The 13,320-nt window shown below is 39.0% G+C and overlaps 5 protein-coding genes across 5 annotated transcripts; 3 read left to right on the forward strand and 2 right to left on the reverse strand.

Annotated features, from left to right (window-relative positions):
• Nucleotides 1-1,051: 1,051 nt before the first annotated feature.
• On the forward strand, nucleotides 1,052-2,109 carry RHIMIDRAFT_208829 (pectin lyase-like protein; the record flags this gene model as incomplete). Its single annotated transcript, XM_023607091.1, has 3 exons — nucleotides 1,052-1,580; nucleotides 1,640-1,771; nucleotides 1,832-2,109. The coding sequence occupies 3 exons, from the start codon at nucleotides 1,052-1,054 to the stop codon at nucleotides 2,107-2,109; spliced, it is 939 nt and encodes a 312-aa protein (XP_023461523.1).
• Nucleotides 2,110-4,289: 2,180 nt separating this feature from the next.
• Nucleotides 4,290-7,614, forward strand: RHIMIDRAFT_242317 (uncharacterized protein; the record flags this gene model as incomplete). The annotated part of the gene is made up of 3 exons (XM_023609748.1): nucleotides 4,290-4,455; nucleotides 4,505-4,768; nucleotides 4,823-7,614. The coding sequence occupies 3 exons, from the start codon at nucleotides 4,290-4,292 to the stop codon at nucleotides 7,612-7,614; spliced, it is 3,222 nt and encodes a 1,073-aa protein (XP_023461524.1).
• A 110-nt stretch (nucleotides 7,615-7,724) lies between these two features.
• On the reverse strand, nucleotides 7,725-8,400 carry RHIMIDRAFT_242318 (uncharacterized protein; the record flags this gene model as incomplete). Its single annotated transcript, XM_023609749.1, has 3 exons — nucleotides 7,725-8,083; nucleotides 8,142-8,283; nucleotides 8,335-8,400. 3 exons carry the CDS (start codon nucleotides 8,398-8,400, stop codon nucleotides 7,725-7,727), a joined length of 567 nt encoding a protein of 188 aa, XP_023461525.1.
• Nucleotides 8,401-8,470: 70 nt separating this feature from the next.
• On the reverse strand, nucleotides 8,471-10,695 carry RHIMIDRAFT_273887 (uncharacterized protein). The gene is made up of 5 exons (XM_023612417.1): nucleotides 10,169-10,695; nucleotides 9,859-10,114; nucleotides 9,565-9,815; nucleotides 9,198-9,510; nucleotides 8,471-9,152 (listed from the first exon to the last, which is right to left on the reverse strand). Exons 1-5 carry the CDS (start codon nucleotides 10,574-10,576, stop codon nucleotides 8,845-8,847), a joined length of 1,536 nt encoding a protein of 511 aa, XP_023461526.1. The 5' UTR covers nucleotides 10,577-10,695; the 3' UTR covers nucleotides 8,471-8,844.
• Nucleotides 10,696-10,712: 17 nt separating this feature from the next.
• On the forward strand, nucleotides 10,713-11,404 carry RHIMIDRAFT_303217 (uncharacterized protein; the record flags this gene model as incomplete). The annotated part of the gene is made up of 1 exon (XM_023614411.1): nucleotides 10,713-11,404. A coding segment is annotated over exon 1 (324 nt), but the record flags the coding sequence as incomplete, so codon positions are not given.
• Nucleotides 11,405-13,320: the final 1,916 nt, after the last annotated feature.

Genomic DNA, 13,320 nt, shown 5'->3' on the forward strand with positions numbered 1-13,320 from the left:
AACTGTATAATTCTTTATATTCTCTCCTTGGTACTTATTACTCTCATTTGTATGTCGTCTCCTTCGCACGTGTTTTATTTTTAACCTTTGCGTAAATACTTTTTCTTATATGCGCCAATTATTTTTTTCATACACGTCATAATTTTATCCTCTTTCTGAAATTTATTTTTAATAAAACAGTATGGTGTGCCTTTGGAATATTGTGTTTTATCAGAATGTATTACAGAAGCTCAGAAGTCATCAAATCTCTAGGCTTATGATAAATCGTCTTTTTGCAGTGACACAGAATCATTTATGGAAATACGAAAGATAGAAATACCTTTCTCTATTATATATATTTCAAAGTATTGTCCGAGGAAGTTTCGATTTATTGTAATACGCAAAACTACTATCTGAAACTATTATAATCATAATGCATGTGCAAATGGAAACGTTGTAGTCATGACGACCACGTTTCTTACTTTGATATGAGACAGCGGTTCATAAGCACAAGATTTATTAGAGGTGCCTGGATATGCGTCTTTTTGCATCAATCAATGAATACTTGTGAATATAGATAGATTCTGTCATTATACTTGTTCTCACAGCTTTCATACTGTCTACACAGGATATCATAATCGATAACTTTCAATATAAAATACCATATTTTTATGACTCTTTTAGTTTGCATGCAAGAAAGAACATCTATAATAGCTGTATTACTACAACAGAGTAAATGGGATTCTGTTACCAATGAAATGCTAATATTGTTATTGCAATTAAATAAATTGTGTATCACTATGAAAGTAATCTTTCAAAACACATTGCATTGCATTGACTTTACAATTGCAGCTTATAATATGCAGATATTAAACATGTGCACACCGACACTTACTTTATTCAAGATTAACAATGGTTAACTACGCTAAACAATTGACATGATAGATTTTCTGGCTGAGCATTTTAAACAGAGACTTTATAGGTTTTACTTTGTGTTACACCTCATCTCTCTCTCTTTTGAATATATAAGGAGCTTGATTCGTATAGCGTCCTTTTTTCTTTATCAGCAGTAATGCAATTCTCTTTAGTATACCTTATTTTAGCACTCTTGTGCGTTCAGTCGGCCTTTGCTGGTACTATCAACATTTGTAAGTCATGTCAATACAAGTCTATTAGCAAGGCCATTGCCTCGCTTCCAAACAATGCTGAATCATATACAATCTTGATTGCTCCCGGAACATACACTGAGCAATTCACTATTGCTCGTCCTAACCTCGTGTTGAAGCCTGTCAGCGGTACTGTCACCATTCAGTATGCCTCTGGCCACGACACTAGCTCCAAGGCTGGAAGCACTGCTGATTCTGCTGTCTTGACTATCAAAGGCAAGAATGTCATGCTCCAAGATATTGTTATTGCAAACACTTTCAAGCAAGGGCGCGTCGCTAATGTTGCTTTGCACATCGATGCTCCTCAGGCTTATTTCAAAAATGTCAAGATCTACGGTTTCCAAGATACCCTTTTAATCAACCGCAGTGGCTCTGCTTACTTTAAGAACTGTTGGATTGAAGGTTCAGTTGATTTCATTTGGGGCTTTGGCACTGGTAAAGAAAGAAAAGTATTATACACAGAATATCCAACCATTGACCTACTGTTGCTTTAGGTTACTTTGATAAATGTGTCATTGCCTCCAATCAAAAAGGCACCTCTGTCACTGCTCACGGTAGAGATACTCCAAACGGCCCTGGTGGCTTCTACTTTAATCATTGCGTCTTCAAGGCTACTGTTCCATCAGGTCCCTTGTCCAAAACATATAATCCTTCCATGGCTTTCACTTCTCCTGCTCAGTTCCCAGACACTTGCTTCTTCGCTCGTCCTTGGGGAAAATACTCTCGTGTCATCATCATGAACTCAGACATTGGTAGTCATATCAAGCCCGCTGGTTGGAGCGGATGGAGTGATGCTAGCCCAAACACTGCAAACGTTGTCTATGGAGAATACAAGAACTTTGGAGCCCGTCCTTGGACTAATGCACGTGCTCGATTTGCAAAGAATTTGAGTGATAGTCAAGTCGCTCGATATAGTGCAAAGAAGATTTTCAATGGTGATGTCGCATGGTTTAAGAATCGATAATTATTTAGCTGTTGCTGAAGATAGAAACTATACGAATTACAAATAAATTAATTTATTATTCCAATTGTGTCTGCGGTAGAGACGTTTAATTTACACATGTTTACTAATGAACTTTAAAAGTAATTTGATGACTCTAGCCTTAATTTTAGTGGTGGCAGATACGAAAGAAGTAGTGACAGAATGCCTTGAAAGAGACTTTCGGAACTTTAAGAAATTGGTCAAGCATCCTTGAAAACTGGATAAGAAAAACAAATATTTAAAAGTAACCGTAAAGGTCAAAATGCATTGGGTAATTCAGTTTTAGTAGCAACGAAAGAATAGTGGTTTATATTTTCAAAGGTTATTTGCTGTATTAATTACGACAATCGTTGAATCTCTTTACTTATCTCATTTGCTTTGTATTTTTATTTAAAACTACATTGAGATATAACACTTTTTCAGCTACACATAAAAACATTGGAGAAGACGCATTACACTAAGGGAGCCAATACAACGCTAGATATAATGAAATTCCTCATTGCAGCAACTGGGTTTAATTTGCTACAGAGTGGATAAATCTCCAACTGTCTAGTATACTTATCAGAAGAAATACGGTCTGCTGAAGAATTGTAAATGGATATCAGCATATCATTGAATCAGTCAAGAAAGAGTAATTGGCGTCAAAGAGGGGAACTGAGAGTTCAAACACAATGGTCGAGATATGAAGTAAGGGAATTGAAGCCAATCAGTGGTGTTAATGTCGTTGAACGTACGTCCATTGAAGTGTGAAACTTTAGTGCTTGATATCAACAAACTGGTACTCTATATTCAATTTTTTCCACCTTTACTGTTGTTGAACAGATAACTATAATAACAAGCTAAAAATTAGAAAAAGAGTAACGAAGCTTCTATTCATTTCTTTATGGGAATTAAAGGTCAAATGTGCTTGAGAGATTGGGCGGTGCTATTTTAAGAAAATCTGACAGTACGTGACACGTGAATAAACGTATTTGCTCCATACAATAGAGAGGGAGAGAGTTATCAGATCTTTTTGAGTTTAGAAACCAGAGAGATTTGTGTGATCGCGAAAAGATCTAAAAAATCTGATAATTTTGTGTATCATCAAAAAATCTGATAAAGTTTTGAGTGGGTTTTTGGGGGAAAATATCTCGGTTATTTCTTATCAGATCCAGATGGCCCCTTCTAGGCTTGGCTTTAATTTTTTTTTGCTCAAAAGAAAAGATCTGATAACGTATGATCGAATTAAAGTTCATTTGGGGGATTTAAATGTTAAAAAAGAATCTGATAAGATTCCCAAGAATCCTAAGAAAAATTTATCAACACATAGCTGATACAAAAAATCAATCGTTCTTCCTTTTTATCAATTCTATAATATAATGATATAGAGAATGCATTACTGTCTCTTAAAGCATTCTAATCTTTCGCTTAAAGACATAACAATATAATAATGACGACAGATTCTATTGTATCACATATTAGCGGAAGAAAAAAATATTTTGTCAGATGGTCTAATGATGCTGCCTCTGTTCCCTTTGGGTGTCATTTATAAAAAGAATACGCTTAAAAGTAATAAAAAAAATATTAACAGGAATAGATATCTCTTATTTCGTAGTGTTATATTCTTTATCTGATTCTACTTTTCTTTATCAATACTCAGCCTCTTCTATAAAAAGCTTTTAAAAACAAGGTTACACGCTAAATGAGTCATCCCAATAGGTCCTAGTAGGTTTCATTATAAGCCAAGGATCTGATAATTAGCAATTGATTCTTTTTTTGGCTTTTGAAATAGTTCCCGTAATACCGCACTGTATTTGAAAATTTTCTATCAGATTTTTCTGTATGGTTATCAAAAAGTAAGCATTTTTAGCTTTCGAGTTTTTATTTACCAAAACTACAATCAAAGCACTCAATTATGAATGTAGTATCATTTCTATAGCTCCTTTGTTTGTTTGTATTGTAAACTGCAAGGGTACATGGTCACTCTAAAATCTGATAATTTTTGTTTAACCTTAATTCAAAGTCATCTCGAAAAGATCTGATAGATGCTAAATTTTTTATTGGCTGAGCTCATACTGGCTCTTCAAATATAAAAAGGCCACTTTTTTCCCCTACTCTTTTTTCTTGTTTACTTTACATTTTATTCATCCTTTTCATCTTCATTCATAATAAATATGCAAATCATGGCAACTACTCCTATTGCAAAGGTTACTACCGCTTCGCTTTCTCAATTTAACAAGCATACAAAATCATCACATACCCGTCGAAACCATAAAACTGTATCACCCTCATCTTCCCGTCGTTCTTCAAGTGACACAGTCTCTTCAACATCAAAGTCAAAGACTGATGGTAAGTAACCCTTTCTTTATATGCTAGCTTGTCGCTCATACTCTTGTAGATGTATTTGAAATAGTCTATGCTGCTCCTTCTGACATGATCACTCCTCCACCTTCCCCCAAGTCATCACCCTCAGCCGCCTCCTTTGCTGCAAATGATCGTATTCTAACTGCTAGACGTCAGGGACATCTAAAGTATCTTATGGCTGAATATAATGCTCTCAAAAAAGAAGGCCTCATGCTCCATGATCACACTTATAATCTTGTCTTTGAAAGCTACGCTGCTCTTCGTCGTGATGGTACTCCTCTCATTTCCATGTTAAAGGGTAAGTTTACAATTAAAAATATATTGAGAAATACATTCTAATATATGTCACTAGTCTATGATGAAATGATTGAATCTGGCATTCAACCAAGTAGCTCTACTTACTCCATCCTCATTCGTGCTTTGTGCAAGCGTGATGTAGAAGTCCAAAAAGTCATTGCTATGCTTAAACGTCAAAATGCTCGTTCTTGTAGCAAATCTTCTAGTAGTAACATGGCTGAACTTGAATCCGAGGGAAATATTACCAAGGCTCTCTCCATATTTGATGCTGCTGTTGGTCAGGGCCTCGTCCAGTTCTTTGAACCTGAGCTCTATAATCAAATACTACGCGTCTTGTCACACTATGGAAACACAAAGGCCTCTCTCTATGTATACGAGCAGTTAAATCTTCATGCTGGTCCTACCTCAGCTACGTTTGCTGCCTTGATTAATCTCTTTGGTCGTGTTGGTGATCTGCCTTCTGCCTTGAAATACTTTGAAAGATACTGTGAACTAAAGGATACTTTTGGTTATCACGATGCTTCTTATATCTACAATGCCTTGGTGGATGCTCACTTGAAGTGTAATCATTTAGAGGGCGCCATGAAAATTGTAAAAGACGATATGCTCAACTGTAATGTCAAGATGTCTACCATACCGTTCAATTCTATCATTCGTTACTACTGCATTCATAACAAGATGGATGAGGCCATCGAGTTGATTGAATCCATGAAGCAATCTTCTCCTGTGCCTGATGCAAGCAGCTTTGGCCCTATTCTTTCCACGTATTGCCAACTTGATGCTTATGATGAAGCTTCCAAGGTCTACAAAGATCTCATCAAGACGGATATCTCCAAATCCTATGGTAATTTGGCCAATTATGCGTTGCTTTGCCTCAAACACGAATCCGCCAACGTATTCCTGGTTTTGGATGACATGCGCTCTGCTGGACTAGAACCCGACCCAAGTTTGGCTGCACGCATCATGACTCATTTCGCAAATGCGTCTGATATCACACAAGCCCTTCATTCTCTTCGCATAATTTTGGAAACAATGAAGCCTCGAACGTTGGCCAAAGGATTCTGCCACATTGAAAACGCTAGTCTCTCCATTATATCCGCTGCTGAAACTCGCTTTGCTCAAGTTTTCGAAGTCAGTCGCATCCTTTACCCCTATTGTCCCCAAGGCTTGCCTTTATCTATTGCCAAAGCATTGGTAAGCAGCTATAAGGGTGATAATGATCATAGCATGCTTCTTCAGCAAAGTGACTACTCCATCTTGTTTGATGCTACTTTCTCTGTCTCTTCTGATTCCTTCCAATCTATTGTGTTTGATCTCTACCATGAAATGATTGAAAAGGGTATACGAATCACCTCTGTCTTGAAGGCTCGTGCCTTTTCTCATTTGCAAGCCCTTGGTGATAGAAAGGCAATGAAGGAATGGAATTCTCTCTTTGTTGAACGATCAGATGAACAAGCTCAGTCTGTTGAAGCTGAAGAAGCCTCCCAGGCTGTCATGAAGGCTGCTGTTCACGGTCAACTCCAAGAAGCTCTTGATGTTCTTCGCACTCGTATCGCTGAGCCTGGGCTTGCCCCTTCTGTTGAACCTTTACGTGATGCTATTGCCTTTATTGGAAAGCAAGGTCATCTTGATATCGCTGTGGCTATGTATCGTCTTTGTATCAAGAGCCTCAAAACATGCAATATGGAGTCTCAGCAGTTATCCAAGGCCATATATTCCATGACCAACAGTATCCTCATTGGTTATGCTCAGCAAGGTGATATGCTTAACGCCAAGAAATATTATGAACAGATCAAGCTTATGGGCAGGTATCCCGACGGTAACGGTTACGCTAGTCTTCTCTTGGGTAGTGCCAAGTGTGCCACGGACGAAGCCACTGATGCTCTCTTGATTTACGACGAAGCCAAGCGTCATGATGTGAAGCCCACTACCTTCTTCTACAATGTCGTAATCTCCAAACTGGCCAAGGCCCGCAAGTTGGATAGTGCCATGAAACTCTTTGAAGAAATGCAGCAGTTCAACATTGCCCCTAACTCAATCACTTATGGTGCCATCATCTCTGCTTGCGTTCGTGCTGGCTCTGAAAGCTTAGCTTGCAAACTTTTTAATGATATGCTTGCTTCCTCTTCCTTTCAACCTCGTGTTGGTCCTTTCAATAACATGATCCAATTCTATGTTCGTCAACAGCCCGACCGTGAACGTGCTCTTCATTACTTTGCTGAACTACGTCGTCGACACATCAAGCCCTCTCCTCATACTTATAAGCTACTGATGGAAGTCTACTGCATGATTGCCCCTTATGATATGCCCACTGCCCACAGTATGCTCAGCGAAATGGAACGTCGTGATAATATTCGTCCTCAAGCCACACACTATGCCGCTTTGATCTATTCCTATGGCGTCTTGCAGCGTGATATCAAGAGTGCTAGCCTTCTATTTGAAGACATGGAAGAAAAGAGAATTACCAAGGATGAAGTTGTTTATCAAGCCATGCTCGATACCTTGGTCAGTAACGATCGCTTGGATGAGGCAGAAGAACTCTATGCTATGATGAAGCAAACCATTCAAAGAAGCTCATCTCCTTACATCGAAAATGTCTTTATCCGTGGCTATGGTCAAAAGGGTCTTTTGGAAAAGGCAAAGGCTATGTTTGATGCCATGAGTGATGACAAGGACTCTGATCATGATTTTGTTGTTATTCGTGAACCAAGCACCTATGAAGCTATGGTTCGTGCCTATGTTGAAAACGAAAAGAAAGAACAAGCCAAGGCTATCTTTGATCTGATGCTTCAACGCGAGTTTCCTGAGAAAGTGACAGCATCCGTAGCAGAATTGGTGTCTGCTTGATTTATTTTGTGTATATATCCTCCCCTCTCTTTTGTATATAGACTTTACCATTTAAATAAAAGCTAGTATATGTATCATCAAAAAGATTAGTGTTTATTATATATATATATTCACACAGGCAAGCTATCTGATCCATCTCTTGCTGAGTTGCTATTTTCTATTTCTGCATACATAATGTTCCTTATGCAACTTCTGAGGCCAATGTCAACTACCAAGTCATTATGATACAATAGTTCCTCTGTTGTATCAGAACCATCACCTAATCTTCTATCTCGAGACGGTAGCATGACTGTGACGGTGTCTGCTCCAAAGGCTGTTGCTATTGCTGGTGGAACAGGTAAGGTTGTCAGAACTGTTCCATGGAGTAGTAACTGAGATGATAGACTTGAGGTAACTAATGCTCGAACAGTTTGAAGTAACAAGACAACAAAGTCGAGCATCAGCAATCTGAAGGTACTGGGTATCTGTTCTGTGTGTGCAATACAATAAGCCGCCGTTTGCCAAGTGTTTAATATGTATATTCTTACGATTATCGATAAAGTCAATAATAATTCCTGGTTGTCCAGGATCAATAGCCAAATGTAGAAGTACACAAATGAGCCATCCGCTAATGACGATGAGTAATGCTGTACGTATTGACCTTGTAAGTGCTTTAGGCGATAATAATTGCTGCTGGTATGTTAATTATATTCTCTAGTTACGCTCTCACGGGCTGTTTACCAGTTGCAGTAATAATCTAAATAATAGAACCAGCAAGCTTTTATCTAAAAGATAACTGTATGCCATGTGACAATATAAAAGGTAATCTATTGACCTTAATACATCCCTTTTTCCATTTGTGCTCATCAACTTTATAGAAAGAAAGAAAAAAAAAGAAAATAGATAGCGTCACAGCTTAACTTTTTGTCCTAATAAAGAAAATCGAGGGGACTTCAAATATACTCTTGTAGGCACTACCATGCTTCTATAGAAGATGCTCAAGTCTCTGTAAGCATGTTCAGTTCAAGATTAAAGTGGTATTTAGCGGTATATATATTCCCCAAGGGATATTCTCATTTTAATAAGTTCTATGCTTGCTTGTCAACTGATAACAAATGAACTTATTCCACCCTCATGTTTCTAACTTGTATTATCCTTTGTGAGAGAGAATCAATGTGAACTTGTAGTAAAATAGATACACAGCATATATATTCATACTCTCATCATTTTATTCCCGTTAAAATAAACTGATCAAGTCGAAAAATTATCCAATGAAAGACTACAGAGCTTGAAGGGTACAGAAAGATCACTATTAAAGGACACCTTTATGAGTCTGTAATAGTTCACAGGGCAGTCAATAGCTAATTGAATTCGGTTGTTATAGCTCCTTTCTATTTGCGTAGATTTGCACTTGGTCCACTGGTTACTACCTTCCTCCATCACAGAAATTGAAAACTGCTTTTCTGGCCGCTTTATCTCGTTTGGTGTATATATCGTCAATGTGTCAATCTTTAAGGAGCCTACCAGCATCAAACCGAAATAATCACCTCTTTTCGGCGCTATACATTTGTCAGTATGTTTGTGCTCAAGTGTATATCTATTACCTCTTAGCGTATCCCAGCAGGTGGTTGGGTCAGAGTCTACAGCAAGGTGATACGAATGTTGCACCCATTCAGTGCCTGTTGACAGCTTATCATAAAGGGTCTCTAATTGTTCTATTGATGCAATAGCTCTATAATCAAATGGTATTCTTTCTGGATGAACATATGAGTCCATGCTTGTGATCAACAGGCACTTATCATTGACGCATGATGATTTAACATCTCTATGCGCAAGCCGAGGCTCTTCTTCTTCAATTTCAAAGTAAGCTTGTTCATTCTGCTCCAGAGACCATTGCAAGTAGCGCACAGCGTCATACTATTACATAATGGTTATTATTATGAAAAGAGAGAATAAAGATATATTCTTTACTGTAAAAGAGTCCAAGGCAGCAGGGTATTTAACATCATAATCAGTAGCTTTTTGTCCATTGGCAAGATAAGGTGGATTACTTAATAACCATGGGTATTGGTTCATCCATATCGCAAAATAGTGCTCTGCTTCACGGATGTTTTCCTTGACAAGGCCAGATTTACCCAACTGTGTCAAAAAGGTTTGCACTTTCCACCGAGGTACAAATGCACCAAATCTGAGATCGGCATAGCCTGTATGCAACCTGATATCTAATATTTTATTAGATATGTTCATATTCTTACTACTATGTACCCTTGTTATAAAATCGCCACTTCATCTCCTTTTCATAGTGAGTAGGCTTTGTGTTGGCGTGAATGATGGAGGGAAAGCGTAAGAAGTTCGTATAGAGTGAATCCATAGCGCGATTAATGAATGTGTCATCTTGAAAGTAGCAGTAGGATTGAACTGCAGTAGCACAAGTAGTGAACCTTGCCATACTTTCTAATTGTTCATGCTTTATATCCAATATTTCTATTGGGGTCGATATCTTGGAATCCGCTTTTAGTTTCTATAATGAGCACATTAATAATATTCTTTCCTGTTCTATCTTTGATGACTTTACGTTGACTGTGAGTGATCGATTAGGCACAAGGTTATGGATGTATATTTCGCTTATGTATGGGTATTTTAGCAAATGATTGACTGTGTTGATAATACTTTGATCGTCATCTGTTACTCTCAGCACAATGGCTGATACTAGCTTCAACTCATTCTCCCAGAGCGCATCCTTGGTAAAGAAAGTTGATGGATATGCACTACTGTCCTTATCTTGAAGAGAAATCCTTGGCGCCCAAAATAAAGGGTTGATGTTGTAATCAATCTGAGATGACAGATTTTGAGTTGATGAACTAAATATATAATAAAGAGCACAGACAAATGTAAATAGGACTAAAGCTCTTTTATGAGTTGATGATAAGATAGGTAGCCTCTTCCTGGAAATTTGTTGATGTAATGGTAAAGAAGAAGCCATTAGATTAACCTGCTTTGTACGAGAACGAAAAGGAAAGGGCTGATCATTTCCAAAAGAGTGACCTCTCATCTTCCGACAGAGCATGTGTGTGTGACCCGGACTATCAATAAAAGGAAAAAAGATTGTCGTGTCTTGTACTAGGTTGTAATATTGTTTCTGCCGAGGAACGAACCAGCAATGAAAACAGCAGAGGTGGTCTGCACGCATTTCAAATTCATGGTGAACTTTATCACCTCCAGGGCCCCTTACTTCCCAATGATGGTAGTTCCAACCCCTTATATACTTAGCTTTACATATACGACCCACCATATGCAGCTGAAAGACACTCAGAGAGAAATAACAACCCTGATCCTGAGATCATAAGGGAGCTTTCCTTCATGCTCTCGCAGTGCAAATCCTTTTGCCCGAATTTACCGCCATCCATGTGAGATATTGAATGAGCGAGAGAGTAACGATAACTCAACTGACAACTACGCCTCACCTTATATAGTTATTTCTCCTAATATGAAAATGCGATTAATCGAAGGAGGTGATAGACGCACCCAAAGCTTGCCTACTATGGAAGAGGTTGCCGCCATCATTCCCACTGAATATGGTGACAAAAGCTTTCGTGATATTGTTCTCACCTTGAGAAGCGCAGCTAATAGCACCAGCGCTTCATTACGTGATCGGTATAGCTCTGAGTATCCCTTTCAAATAATAAGCCATACTCATGCAGCGTATATGCCTACTCATTATGTGCTACTGTTCCCACATGGAGACTACGGTTGGCACTGGGGCATGCGCCTATCATCAACGAACACCACCTCCAACAATCACAACAATAACAACAACGGAGGCGATGATGTTGATGTCAGTGAATCAACTGAACTCATCAGAACGAGGGATAGGCTATCTCAGCGTTCATTCTATCGATTTAGACTTCATTTGAGAGGAGAACACGAGTTTCTTACCATCTTTTATAGCAAGAGATTGTTTCAGCAATTCCTGGTAGGCACATGGGCTATTTGCGATCAGAATAAGCTTGAATGGTTACGAACTAATCAGGGTAGACCTCGTGCCGATGTTTACAACGGTCTATCAGACGCCATCACTCAAGATGACCAAGTGGACGTTGTGAGTTTGGGACGTAGGTTTATTCTCCCCAGCAGTTATCATGGCGGTCCCCGTTTCATGAGTAGACTATACTATGACTCCATGGTCATTTTTCGCCATTTTGGGAAGTCTTCTCTTTTCATTACCTTCACGGCCAACCCCAAATGGAAAGAAATCAATGAACTGCTGCCCGGACAAACAGCATCTGATTGGCCTGGCCTCATTGCAAGAGTATTTAATATCAAAGCTAAACACCTTTTGAATGATTTGAAGAAGAAACAGATTTTTGGTCGCTATAAAGGGTTGGTACACACCTTTGAATATTAAAAGAGAGGTCTGCCTCATCTGCACTTGCTGCTCTTCCTTGGCCCCGAAGACAATTTTGTTGATGCTGAGAAAATTGATCAAGTAATTTCAGCAGCACTGCCAAACAAAAATATAGACAAAGAGCCCTTTGAGATAATCACGTCATGCATGCTCCATGGACCATGTAGAGATATTAACCCACACTCACCATGCATGATTGAAGGCGCAAGTGGAAGAGGGCTGCTCTGCTGTTCTAAGAGATTCACAAAAGAATTTCAAGATGAAACTGTCATGCCAGAGAACGAATACCCTCTATATAGACGAAGACGAGTACCTGCTTAGGAACAGAACAATTACTTTTATTCTATAAGGCCACCTGGAAGAGTTGCTTCTGATTTCGCTATGGACAATAGGTGGGTTGTACCATAAAACCCGTACCTATCCAAAGAGTACAAGGCACATATAAACGTTGAGATTTGCGCTGGCATACAAGCAATTAAGTATGTTAGCAAGTACATCTATAAGGGGTCGGATAGAACAGCTTTAGAAATCGAAAATAGCCAAGGCGAAATAAAAAAGTATCTTTAAGGAAGATATATTGGCCCAACCGAAACTGTTTGGAATATTTTCCAATTCAAAGCCCACGAAGAAGGTCCCACGGTGATCAGCCTTCAGGTCCATCTACCTGGTGAACAAGCAGTCTGCTTTCCTTCAGATGCGTCAGCAACAGAGATTGCAACGATTTTAGAAAGAAACAGGATAACGTTGATGGCCTTTTTTAACTATAATGCAAGAATTGAAGATGGAAGGTCATACCTTTACCAAGAATTTCTTCAGCATTTTGTCTTTGATGAAAGGTTAAAGCGATGGAGACCTCGCCAGCGAGGTTTTGCCATTGGCAGAATGTATCACCGCAGTCCTATTGCAGGTGAAAGGTACTATCTTCGTCTTTTGCTGACTAGCGTCCGTAGCCCCAAGTCTCTTGAGGGCATAAGAACGGTCAATGGTGTGTTGTACCCGACGTTCAGAGAGGCTTGCGTCGCTCTGCACTTGATCGAAGGTGATCGTGAGTGGGATCGATGCTTTGCAGAGGCAAGACTTTTTGCAACAGGCAGTAAGCTACGAAGGCTATTTGTCACTGCGCTCTTGCAAGCCCAGTTAAGCAACCCGTTAGCGCAGTGGGAAAGCTATTGCAGTGATATATGTGACGATCTCTCTAATAGGCTTATAAACCTATTAGGTGATCACTTTACGACTCAGGTCCTCCAACAGACATTCACGAATGACAATCCAGCAGCTATTGACTACGGCCTCTATCTGATTGATGACAAATTACAGGGACA

The sequence above is a fragment of the Rhizopus microsporus genome, assembly GCF_002708625.1.
Source record: "Rhizopus microsporus ATCC 52813 unplaced genomic scaffold scaffold_30, whole genome shotgun sequence".
In the NCBI taxonomy this organism is placed as follows: domain Eukaryota; kingdom Fungi; phylum Mucoromycota; class Mucoromycetes; order Mucorales; family Rhizopodaceae; genus Rhizopus; species Rhizopus microsporus.

Coding starts and splice junctions, on each gene's coding strand:
- RHIMIDRAFT_273887 (XM_023612417.1), bottom strand. CDS start 10,576: ATGGCTTCTTCTTTACCATTACATCAACAAATTTCCAGGAAGAGGCTA. Junction 9,816..9,858: donor GTGGCGATTTTATAACAAGG/GTACATAGTAGT, acceptor ATAAAATATTAG/ATATCAGGTTGCATACAGGC. Junction 9,511..9,564: donor CTGCCTTGGACTCTTTTACA/GTAAAGAATATA, acceptor ATTATGTAATAG/TATGACGCTGTGCGCTACTT.